The following is a 13,012-nucleotide window of genomic DNA, read 5'->3' as shown; positions in this document are numbered from 1 at the left end:
GCACGGGCCCGGACTAGATATGTGAGTGCCTATATTCTCTTGATGCGACACGTCCCAGGCAAGAGACGGCTGTTCCTGCAGCTCATTATGGGAGGTTTGCTTGCCTGTGTAAACGACTTTGCCCCCAGCCGACAATGTCTCAAGCAAGTGGCACCATCAAAGCGCAGCTGACGCTGGCACTAATTCACTGGGTGGCAAGTTTTCTCACTCATTTTCTATGATGCAAGATTGACCAGGGAGATCTGAAGCTTTAGTGAACTTTGGGAGATTTTGAAGTGTAACATTTCTAGTAAATAAACCACGGCTGGGAAGGGGGGGGAGGTGCTTTTAGCTGATTTATTTTTGAGCGGGATAGGAGTGATTTCTGCAGGGTAGTGGGGAGACATGGGCTGGCTTCTGAGGGGAGCAAGACTGGAAATGTGCGTGCAATCTACACATCTCATGTGACGAGGACAAAATTGCTTTAGAATATTCCTGACCCAGGAAAAGTTCTTGTTGGAAATTCAAAGGGACCAGAAAAATAGGGGAAAGGGAATTTGCAGCAAGCTGGGGGAAAGAAACCCCACCAGGTGTCCTCAGGTGAAGATGTCAGGGCTGGACATCTGCAACTGTCACTGCCCTGTGCTTTCCTCCCACCCACCCCAACAGGTCTCTCTCTCTCTTTTGGCACCAGAATGGCCCTTTTCTGAACGCAGACTGCATTTCCGCGGCCTGAGACCTGGTGTCCGCGGCCATTTACAAGGCACCCACAGACACTAGCTGCAAAAAGCTAGGCGCGCCACTTGTCCTAGGGCACGAGGAGATGCAAAGTTTGAAAAACTCTGAAGGCACGCCTAACTAATTCTGTTTGTGTTTTCCCTTAATCCTAACATTCCTTCCATGTTCCTCAAGAGCGACGTGTAGTTCTAGCTTTCCAGCAGGTGACAGTGCCCAAATGGCACTGACAAAACACGTTTCCTGAGCGAAGTGAGAGGGTGGGACTCGGGGTGCGGGACTGGGTCTGGCACAAGGGTCACTGCATCTCAGGTGTGGGTACCGGCCACAGGGAGGATAGAGCCACCGCCGCTTGGGACTGGGGTTTAGGCGCTGGACGCTCAGCCCTCAGTGCTGGCGGCCGGCAGGGGCGGGCGGGCGTGGACGCGCTGTGTGCGTCCAGCCGGCGTTAGGAAGTGGAACTGGAAGCGCGTAGTGCACACTGAGCGGGAGTTTTGGAGGGAGTTTGCATGTGGTCAGCGCTGGGTTCCTAAGCCAGCCCCCAGCTCACATTACACTCTATTTATAACCTCTCAGAGCCGTTTACCCCTGAAAGCAGTTCTCTGGGACCACCTTCTTTTGGCTTCAACCTCTCCTACTCTTGACATCTGAGTAGCTCGGAGGGAAGCTCCTCCAGGTCAGATTGTTTGTATGTAAAAGAGACTGGCCGCTAGGGCTCAGGACCGGGATTATCCAAGCTCTGCAGAAACTCGGGCGGCAATTGCTTGGGGAGGGGGAAAAGTCACACGATTTCCAGTGAAAAAGTGACAGAGGGTGGTGGCTTTTGCAACCGTCGTGAAGTCTTCTGCCTGGAACCCGAGACTTGCATGCTATGGAACACCCGCTCTTTGGCTGCTTGCGCAGCCCTCACGCTACCGCGCAAGGCTTGCACCCGTTTTCCCAGTCCTCTCTCGCCCTCCATGGAAGATCTGACCATATGTCCTACCCCGAGCTCTCCACTTCTTCCTCGTCTTGCATAATCGCGGGATACCCCAACGAGGAGGGCATGTTTGCCAGCCAGCATCACAGGGGGCACCACCACCACCACCACCATCACCACCACCACCACCAGCAGCAGCAGCACCAAGCTCTGCAAACCAACTGGCACCTCCCGCAGATGTCCTCCCCCCCGAGTGCGGCTCGGCACAGCCTCTGCCTTCAGCCGGACTCGGGAGGGCCCCCGGAGATGGGCAGCAGCCCGCCGGTCTTGTGTTCCAACTCTTCCAGCTTGGGCTCCAGCACCCCGACTGGGGCTGCTTGTGCGCCGGGGGACTACGGACGCCAGGCGCTGTCCCCCACGGAGGCTGAGAAGAGAAGTGGCGGCAAGAGGAAAAGCGATAGCTCAGGTAAGGAGCGCCAGGCACCTTGGGCGAAAGGGGCGGGGAGATGTCGGGAAGATTCACTATAGAGAGGCAGCAGGGAAGATGGTACGTGTCTTGCTATGTCTGGCTCCCCGCCGCCAAATTCCGCGGCGCTGCCCTTAGTCCTGTTATTTGGGGACACGTGTTTCTCCAAGGGCCGAACTGTGGCCAACAGCACTAAGCTCTCCAGGGTTCAAACTAGTTTACCAGAGGCTTGAGAAAAAAAGGACAAGTGGCAGTATGTGAAATCAATTGCAAAGCGTGACCTTCCATCTGAGTGATGGGGAGGGGAGTGTGCCCTGGGATGCGGCGTCCGCTGGGCGTGCGTGCGGTGCTGCTTCTTGACATTTTCCCTCGCAAGTTCCTGACTCTGAGTGGCTCGATTTTTTCCATCGTTAACTGAATTTCCAAATTATTGCACAATATTTGGAACTTGCCATGGAACTTGGCAAAGCGTATGAGAAAAAAGTTTTAGGTTTTTTTTTTTTTAATTCTGATTTCAGAGTTCTTTAAATAGCACCCTTTCCCAAATGGTAAAAAATTTCCCTTTCTGGGGAAGAAGCCATAATCTAGGAATTCAGAAGACTTTAAGAATTGTTTGAAAATTGTTAACAAATACGTGCTCAGATTTGAAGAAATATGAGTCTTAATAGTAGTTGTACTGCGGTGGTACTAATCTAAAAAAGAGAATCTGAGATTCAAAAGTGGAATGTAGTATCTTCCTTCCATTGAGAATTATCGGAAACAGGTATTGGACACAGCAACCGCAGCAGAGCTGGTTCTCTAGATCCCTGAGGCTGGCATGCTACGGTGCAAGCAGGAGGCACTGATCTTCCTGGGAATAAGTAGAGTAGCCACGCAAAGGGGGCTGCTCGAGGGCACAGTCTGACAAGTATATTGTAATAATCCAGAGAAACTAAAGTTTTTCAGGCAACTCAGCAAGACCCTCACCTGTCTCATTGTGAAAGTGTTAAAACATGCTTTACAATTAAGCGAGTGTTCTTCCATAGCTATAGCGCTGCGACCTGCATTCCATCTTTTTGGAAAGTGGCATCTGTTTAATATAATATTTACACATTCCCTACCTCTGAGGAATTGGTTTAACAGTTCTAGAAGGTAATTCCAGATACTGGTGTGAAGGACTGGAAAAATGTTTATCTTTTATAATGCTTTGGGTAAGACCTCACGTACGTGACAATGATCGAGCTGCGCACACTCTTTCATGTTCTTTCCATGTTCTTTTGCAGCGGTGCTGTCAATTGTTCTTCAGCCTGAGTTAGGGGTCGAACCTTTACTTTCCAAGGTCAGGGGTATACTTCTAGTACTCGCTCACAAATTAGTTTATATCTAAGAAAATTACCAAAAGAATCACTCATTTTTAATGTCTTTTACTAACCGTAAGTGAAACTCGTAAGACAAGCGAGTTAAAAGGTTAATCATAGCAAGAAGGTTTCCATGTCCATTAGAAAAGTAGTCAATTTTAGATGTAGCCGTCCTTTAGTAGACACAACATTTGATAGCAATATAAATTTTTTGGAAACAGACCTCAGTTCAGATCTGTCAGCTCACTTTTGTAATTACCAGAAGCTCTTACGATTCACTTCACTTTCTGCGATGAGAAATTGGTGTGATAGATTGTTGTTCCTTATGCTTCCTGAACTGAACCACTGCAACCAACATTCTTAGGACAAACTGAATTTTCATGTAGACGTATATTATTTGGACTGGCAGTAAACAGAGAAAGTGGGATCTAAGAACTGGGTCCCTTAAATTATTTTAGTAACTTTTCAAAGAAAATTGGTTATATAATGGCTCTACTCTGTTTTGGTGGGAAATAACTATAACATAAAATAAGTTTGTCTTTACACGTTGAAATTAATAAAGTATTGGAAAAATAAACAAACACAAAAGTTAACATCAGCTGCATAAGTATTGATAGATTACATCTTAAGTGGGAAATACAATTAATCATCACCAAGAGTAGAATCACTGGGGAGTTAGAATGAGTGTTTCCTTGATGGAATATTTTGAGAGAAATTTTGCCTAATGGAAAGGAAATATCACTGTAGTTTCTAGTTAAATACATATGTACTCAATAAAAATAAATTTTAATTTCCAAATTTTACTATTTGAGTTAATTTATATTTGTTAGATTTTTAGATAAATTTAAGTTGAAGATATCTTTCTCCTGTGATGAGATTGCAATTGGCCTTCCATAATTTATGTCCACAGCTATTTTTTTAATAGTATAAAGGCATCTTGATCCAGCAAAAATTAAGGGAATGTAAAAAATCACTATAATTCTTATATGTTATTGACATATAATCTCTCATTACTTCTAGCACACTTTTAATATTTCAATATTATTTCCAAAAATTAAACTAGATTAATTTCTGAACTCTTGAAATTTTAAAATCATACTAGATGAAGGTCACATCATGTCTAGTAGAGACCACTTATGTTTTGTTAGGCAGTTTATAATTACTATGTATTTATAGTTCAGAGTAAATGTAGTACATAAATCCAGAGCTAAGTAGGAACCAAAATTCTGTCTCATTGCATCTAATACCCAGATATTATGTATGTGTGCCTTGACCATGTGGAATTTCAATTGAATTTTATGCACCAGAAAATGTTGACAAACCAAATTTTATCCATGGCAGTGACACTAAAACTACACTATGTAACACTTACCAGCATACATTGACGTGTATTTCCCTTCCAAGCACACACATTTACAAACTCAAGAAGCTTAAGGATCTAGAAACAAATATTTATGGACTGTATTCTTCCACTATATTTTATTGACAATTGAAAATAACCAAGTTTAATAGAAAAGCACACTGTTATTTTTTATATGTGTTAAACATTTCTGCAACTTTGAGCCTGCTGTACTTTCCACTGTTATTAGCAAAGCCAACATCTGCCACTTCTTCAAAGGAACTCTTAAAAATTGAAACTTTACAACTGTACTTAAAACAATCTATACAAAGCAGGTGATCCTGAAAAAAAGTCTATAAATAGGGTGAATTACTTGGCTTCAATTACATTTGATTGTTTGCCAAGCAATGTAGTAGTAGGTATAAAATACCTACTATTTTCAGTGAAAATAACCAAAATAGATTAATCAATCTTACTTTAAATTTTATGCAGATAATATATTGTATAAATATGGAAATATTTTCTATTTAAGTTAACTGAATAACTATAAGTACATATTTTATGAAAAATAAAAACTATATTTAGAAGGGGGTGATTTGGGGATGTGGATTTAACAAGGTTTTGAATCATAGTAGATTCTTGTAAAATGACAAATATTTTATTTATAGCTACAAGATCATAAAATATTTATTGCAAATTATGTCTGTCTATATGCCTGACCGTACAGGGTGACAAGAATAACATTAAAAGATGGAAGTTAAATATAGAGTAATGTCTTACCCACCCTAACTCTTATATTATATTGTAACTTTTTCTAGATATTTCAATCATTAGGTTTTCTAAAAGGAAAAAAAAATGTCACTTTATCATTCACCTCTGTGTTGCTGGATTATTGTTTTTCAACAATTGCTTTAGAAGTTTAAAACTAGTCTATTAGGTCTTGTTTATTATAGGATGGTATTGAACAAATTAAATGTCTCAAATTCATAGAATAAAAATATAATTTAAATTTTTTTGAGTGGTATATTACTTTTAGGTGTGAACATTTTAAAATTGTGACCTGACATTAGAATCATCTAAGTTCCATTGACCCACATGCATGTTCTCAAATGATTACACTCAAAAGTCAAAAGCAACAATTTCTTTAGACTAGTGCTTTATTGTTGAAAGTCAGCAAAAAAAAAAAAAAAAAACCAGAAGAAAAAATGCAAATAGAAATAGGAATAGTTTCCAGTTCTCTGTAAATATTTTTATTTATAGTTGGAAAAGAAAAAAATGTTACAGGTAGAGCATGGCACTTCTAAAACATTCATTTGGGTTAAAAACCCATTACTACATATTGAAAATTTTAGCCTTTGTTTATGGTAATTATCAATGGAAACCATTATGTTGGCACCCTGTAAGCTTATCTTAACTAAAAAAATATTTAGATATATATTAAGCATTACCGTGTTTTACTTCTGTGTTAGAAACACATACCCTTCATCACAGAGTTGGAATTTATAGTAACTTACACTATTCATTGCATGACTTAAGAGTCTAAGAAATTAATTTTAAACAAAAATGAAATCTCAAAAGAGATCAATTCCTTCCCTTAGATTCAGGAGAATTTGGGAGACTTAATTCTGAATTTACTGGAATTAAGATTTTTTCATTTGGGAAATAACCTATGGATTGATTACGAGTTGAATTCTCTTACATATACTTGGCCTGGTAATGGTGCCAATTTTATTCATTTACTATCTTAAAAATGGCAGCAAGAAATACAAAACAATAATGTGAGGGATTTTTAGATTTTACTTCAAATGAGAAAAACCAATATAATACAACAAAATATTTTAGTTTTAGACTCCATTCGCTTCAGTAATTTTTTAATAAAATTGCAGAGTGTGTATCTTTTCCAATCATTGCTATAGTGATTACAAACATCTATGAATGATAAATTTAAAGATAGAAAAATATTACAAAATAAAATATGCACAGAAATTCCTTAATATTTGTTGTGTTGATAACTGTGGATGAGATATCTGTCTCAAATTTACTGTATTTTTGTAATATTTAATTTATAATAAAATATTTTATGGGTAAAATATATTAGTACATGAAGCGAGACTATTAGCTGTGGCATTTCCCCTCTCTGGATTGTAATCAAGATAAGAGGGATTATCTGTGTTATATTATTGGTGACCGATTCCAATGGTTTATTTTTTTAAAAAAGTTGAAACACAAACCAAGACCAAAGTCCACAAATTAGAGATGGAGGTAAGTATGATGTATTTCCTGTTCAACCTATTTAAGCAACAAAACACATTTTATTGTCACAACTTATTTCTCTATAGTAAGTGTTTTAGTCATTAATATGGCTTAGTCATCACTACTAACTCTTTTGGTAATGTTGTAGAAAAACTGAAGCACTAACATTTTTCCTATTTTTGTGATGCTCCTATGACTATTTATTGGAATAGCTGTATTAAGCTGAAACTCCCCAGTAAACATGGAATAACAATAAAGAAAAGTTAGTTGCAGCACCTTCTACACTACTCCTAAATCATAGTCATAGGTGAGGTTCAAAGTCCAGCTGGTTAAGACTGTGCAGGATATTTTATTTCTCTCATGGAGTAAGACTCACAATAGTAAAGGTCTGTTAGGTCTCAGTCTTCAACTTGCATTACCTCTGTTGAGGCAAAATGAATTTAAATCTGTTGACCTTTCCTCTCTGGTTTTCCACTTACATTATGAAAGTGGAGGAGATTCATTGTCACTTTAAGGAAGCTACATTAGATAGTGTTTTTTGATACAAAATAATAATATATCTATTGAATCATCTGTATAAATTTTGGACATTGTTTTTATATTTCAGAGTAAGTATTTCTATTTAAAGACTTCAATATATCTTTACTAAATTAACAGGAAGTTACTTGTAAGAGTAAATGTTCATATGTGGTTGAATGGGTCAATTATTTCCTCTATATTTGGCATTTAAAATGTACACTTATTAATGAAACCTTCATGTATAATGTTACATTTTCCGCAGCACTATAATATTTCTGAATTTATATGTTACTGTCTATAAATGTAGTCTATGTATTGGAGTATTGGTTTTTATGAGATTCTGAAAATATTTTATAGTATGTTCTTTGGTTTCTTACATGTGCATATGAACCCGAATAATCAGGTAAAATCTGTGTTAGAAGTATATATTTTTGGAAAGGGTTTGTATGAGCAAGAGGGAAAGTTCTTCAAAAATATTCACTTTGCTCTCTCTACACTATATAGATTTAAAAATACTAAATTGGATCTTTAGCTTATATGGTATTAGTATATTAATTTTAAAAGCTGGTATTTTCTTAAAAGTTTAATGATTCTAAATATTTGTGTATTTTGGTGGTGATTCTTACATCCTTGGAGTTTTTACTTTTACCACAAACATAGCGTAAGTTTACCAGGTAACACTTGTATAGTAAACATGCCAGGGTTTTGATTAAATATTTAAATTCAAAAAGTGTTCCTCTTTGAAATTTCATAGAATAAATCTGATGCAAATATTTCAAATGTATTTAAAAATCCTATTGTTTGTTTTCATAAGTTTTCTTTCTAATATGTTACAGGTATGTTTCTTGAAGCTTAGGTAGGGTCACTTACTGAAATGATGAGTACGAGGTATTTCTTTTTCTAGTTTTAAGTTTCTACTGTGTTTTAGTAGAAAGAAAGGCAAGGTGGAGGTGGATAAATGGGGGGAAATGGGACATTTGTAGCAGTGTAAACAATATAAATAAAGTTAAAACAGGAGAGAATGCTGAATTAACAAGGACATGGCCTCAATACTTAAAATCACACTTTAAACTAATCAGTTCATGCAGAGATACATACACACTAATAGGTAGAATTCCCAGTTTAATTACCTGATAACAGGTCATTTGAACTAGAGCGCCCACATTAAACACTATGACCTAATGTTAAATATTCCAGCTACAAAATAAAATATGAGGCTTGGATTATATGCAGCTGTGTGGAGAGTCCAGCAGGCTGAGGCTGCTAACCAATGATAGTCATTGAAGTTAAATATGCCAACTCTCCTGCAGTTTTGTTTTCTTTTTTCCCTTCTAGCTCATTATTTTCCACATGCCGCGAGAGATTTCCATACTACTATAAGAAAAAAAGTCTCCAGTTATCTTACATGACTGTGGGCAAGAAAATGATTAAGATGAAGTCATCTCTCAGGCTCTGCGGAAACCTAGAGGCGGGTCCAGCTTAGGTTGGTGGATGCCAATAGAATTTTAAAGGCCTGGAATTTTGCTCTTTGAAAATATAGCCTTAAAGCTTTGCCAGAAATGACACCCAAATAAAAACTTATTTTTGCAAAGTGATAGTTATTTGCAAATATAGTAGTGAAATGTGTTCAGTGTCTGCAGCGATGACTTCTTCCACTGTCTGGACTGCACAGTAAACTTTTGGGTGATTTTTCTTAGCCTCTTGAAAAACTAGTAAGTTAAACTGAAGTGTATTCTTATTAATTAAAAAAAAAAAAACCAAAATGGGTAGGGACTCTTATCAAATAAACAATGAATGCCAAGTAAGTTTTTCAGATGATTGATTTTATTGTGGTAGCAAAATCATGTGGTTCAGTAAAATAGAATTGTGCTATCAAAAACTTAGTGGGAACTAAATAAATAAGATGTAGCTTTGATTTTGTAAGAAACCAGTAATTTGGCAAACAGCTTTTATATTTTAAGAACCATCTGGCCCTGGCTGGGTAGCTCGGTTGGTTAGAGCATCGTCCTGACACTCCAAGGTTGCCTGTTGGATCCCTGGTCAGGGCACATGCAGGACTCAACCACGGATTCATAGATGGGGGAACAACAAATTGATGTCTCTCTCTCTCAAGAATCAATTTAAAAATTTTTTAAAAAAGAGCCACCTAAAGAAAACTTTACTTACTAATTGAGTAGATTGAAATTAAGTGACATCTCTCCTTATTTAATATTTTCCAAAAGTAAAATGGGCTCTCAATGTGTTTACTGCTTTTCTTTATTAAAATCTGTGCAGCTACAGGTGTAAACTACATATACTTTGGAACGTTTCTTCTTATTTAAAATATAAACATGTCTGACTGTGTTAAACTATACAGCATGTAGATATAAACTATTGAGACAGATTGAAATGACAGGAAAGGCAGAGGTTAGACATGCAAATCTGAGGGACTGCTCCTATTCACATTTTTAGGATTACCATCTTTTCAGAATTCAAGGAATGATAGGTATTGTTTCTTCCAGAACTGTTCTTTGTTCCTGCAAATAGTGCTTTACCAAACTTATTATTGGATATCCAGAAGTTTGGGAAAATTAAAAGAAGCAGCACCACTTTTTTGCATATTTAGACATTAGTTGATAAATGATAAAGGATTTATCTTATATCTTAGTCATCCTATGAGACAAGGAAATACGTGGCACATTCAAAACTATAATTTAATAGAGTTTGATGGTAACTGTTTGGTGGTGGGTAAAATGTAGGGAAGCAATAGAAAATGCTAAATCACCCAGAGCCTGCCCACAGCTGGAAAATAATAATGTCTCTAAACCTGAATGGGCAGGTAGAGGGAGTTTTTTTGTTTTTTTCTTTTAATAAGAATCCAGAGTCCAGTGGGAGGCACAAGAAAGGAGCCTCCTAGGAAAGTTAGTACCTCAAGTGGAGGATTGCAGCACATAGCAATCCAGTAATCTGTCTTCATGCCTTCCAATCTCCTTCTCTTGCTTGCGTTGGCCAAATGCAGTCAGAAGACATGAAAGATAAGCTCTTGAATCCCAGTACCTGATATCCATAGAAGTCAGCCTAAAGGAATATAGGCCTCAGAGGAGTGGCCAGAGTAGGTCTAAGAGAGCACAACACCTCACTTTGTCTTTCACTAGCTGTGATTTCACTTCTCTGTACCTTAGCTTCCTAAAAATTATAGCGAGTTAATAAACATAAGTCACTTAGAACAATGTTTGGCTCAGTAGGTGTTATTTTTTTAATGTATCACTGTAGGTGCAATTAAGGCATGGGTATGCACCATCTGCAAACAATTTCTGACTTAAGTTGCCTGTTTATGTATTTTACTGTGAATAATGCTATAGAACATGTTGCTTACTTAAAAGATCACTGAAGATTTAACGTAATCTACAACTGTCCCTCAAAATGTAAGTAGCTTGCTATTTTCCCAAAATGTAGGGTGAGTTCTAGACCAAGTTGTTTAAAAGGCTCAAGTTGCCTTTAAGAATCACCTTTAGGATTCCCATTCCATAGTTTGTTTTGCTTGGGCATCTCCTCACCTTCTTTCCTGGGTGTATCCTGCCACTTCTCTCTCAGACACCTGCTTTCAAGAGGAATGGAGAGAGGGACATTTGGTCAACAGGGAATAGAACTTAAACCAAAGGGATTTACATATGACAGTGATATTTCAGGTTTCTGTTTCAGCTGTTAATTTGTAGGTTGGGTGTGACATTTTCTCGCTGTGCTATAAAGTTTATTGCAGAAGGAATTTATGTATCATATCTCTTTGTTATTTCTGGTGGTTCCATTTGGAGACCCTAATAAATGGCAAATAAGCAAATACCACTAAAAACTAAAAATGTATAATATCCCAAATGAAAACATAAAGAACATTTCATTGGTGATAATTTCTTTTTTTCAAAGGTAATAATTCGCAATAATTTACTCACTTGTTTACTTATTTCTCAAGCGAGGCCAGAGACAAAAGAAAAACTCACCCGAGTTGCAAATTCTGAGTGATTAGTTAGTTTCACTTTATTTAGTTCAGTTAGCTCTCCTTTACCCGCTGTTCAATGTGGGCAATTCAGAAATGTATTTCAGAGAAGTTCTGAATTATTTTAGTGATGGGCTGTGGCAGTTGCTTTTGAATAAATAGTAGAATCAAATATTGTATTAGAATTCTAAATGTTGAGTTAACTCTTTCAAAACTCCTAGATTCAGGACACTTTAATCCCTAAAATAAAAGGAATTTTTTAGGCAAGTTCAGAGGACTAGTGCTTGCTTCTTTGCTAGATAATGGAAGTCTGGGAGGAAGTAGGGAAAGGTGAGCAGGAAGAATGAAACATTAAATATTCAGTAATAAACAGCAGGGACAAGAAGGGGCCACTGTATCAACTGGTTCTCAGGGTAGCCTTAATTTGTTAGTTTTTTTTTTTTTAAAAAGAAGTAATCAATCAATAATGTTTGAACAGATCATTAGAATCAGAATTATCAAGACACTAGAAGAGACCCAAGGCATCACCCAATTCAGTGAATGTGTTTCCTAGATGAGAGAAAGCGCCCCAAGAAGTTAAGTAATGTCTGTCGGTTCAGCCAAGTAGTGGCAGCTGAACTTCCATATCCTGACTTCAGCCTAGTGCCCTTAAAAGGAAAATCTCGTAAAATATTTTTAAACCTTAAGGTTTTAGTCTTCCCAATAAAAATAAATTTCAGCATCATTTAAAATGTTGGCTACTGCATTTGAGTGAATAAAGTGCAATTTCACAAAGTGCTTTACTTGGGTGTAAACTACCTTTTTCTGAATCTGATTTTATGTCATATTACCTCAGTCATTTTTCATTCTTTTTTTAATAAATATGAACAGTTATACTTTCTTAGCTTCAATTTTCTGATTTTCTAATGACATAGTTCTTGTTTTTGATTACTAAAGTGCCTGCATATTTTTGACACCTTATACAATAATAAACCATAGCATTTTAGTTTAAACCAGAGTTTAATATCTGGCAATGTGCATATGGACTTTGCTATGTTAATCAATAAATACTAGATATCTATATAAACAGTGCATATTTGGGGTTTCCATTTGTGAATTGAAGATTTGTTACCTGTTTTAATGTTTTTAAAATTTAATACAAGTCAACTTTGCTAAATTGTGTTACCTATCATGTATTTGCCTTTTTGTGTTCAAGGTAATAAATAGCAACAAGCAGATAACTATCAACTCTCCTTTGTCTCAAGCCATTACCTATCTTCATCCTTAGATAAGTATTGCTCTTATTTTTAAATTTAATGTACAGACTGGGGGGAAAATACATTTATAAGGAATAAACCTACTTTTGTTTCCATATGTTTGCATGGGAAATAATACAAAAACTGATAAATAATAATACAAGAATAAACTCTGTGTCACACACTCACAACTGTAAAACCTACTTTTGCCCCGCCCTGTAATCTCCTTACACAGAAGATACTCAAAAATATTAATGGTT

General features: G+C 37.1%; 1 protein-coding gene across 1 annotated transcript in view; it reads left to right on the top strand.

Moving 5' to 3' along the window:
- The first annotated feature begins 1,293 nt into the window (after window positions 1-1,293).
- MEOX2 (mesenchyme homeobox 2) overlaps window positions 1,294-13,012 on the top strand; it is a 66,808-nt gene continuing 55,089 nt past the window's right edge. The window contains exon 1 of the mRNA XM_037056258.1: window positions 1,294-2,099. Coding sequence (XP_036912153.1) covers window positions 1,586-2,099 — 514 coding nt within the window. The 5' untranslated portion in view covers window positions 1,294-1,585. The remainder of the gene's footprint in view (window positions 2,100-13,012) is intronic.

The sequence above is a fragment of the Sturnira hondurensis genome, unplaced genomic scaffold (genome assembly GCF_014824575.4).
Source record: "Sturnira hondurensis isolate 20B ecotype Veracruz unplaced genomic scaffold, ASM1482457v3 Scaffold0008897, whole genome shotgun sequence".
NCBI classification, from domain to species: Eukaryota; Metazoa; Chordata; class Mammalia; order Chiroptera; family Phyllostomidae; genus Sturnira; species Sturnira hondurensis.
The sequence above is the reverse complement of the archived record's forward strand: the minus strand, read 5'-3'. Positions and strand labels throughout refer to the sequence as shown.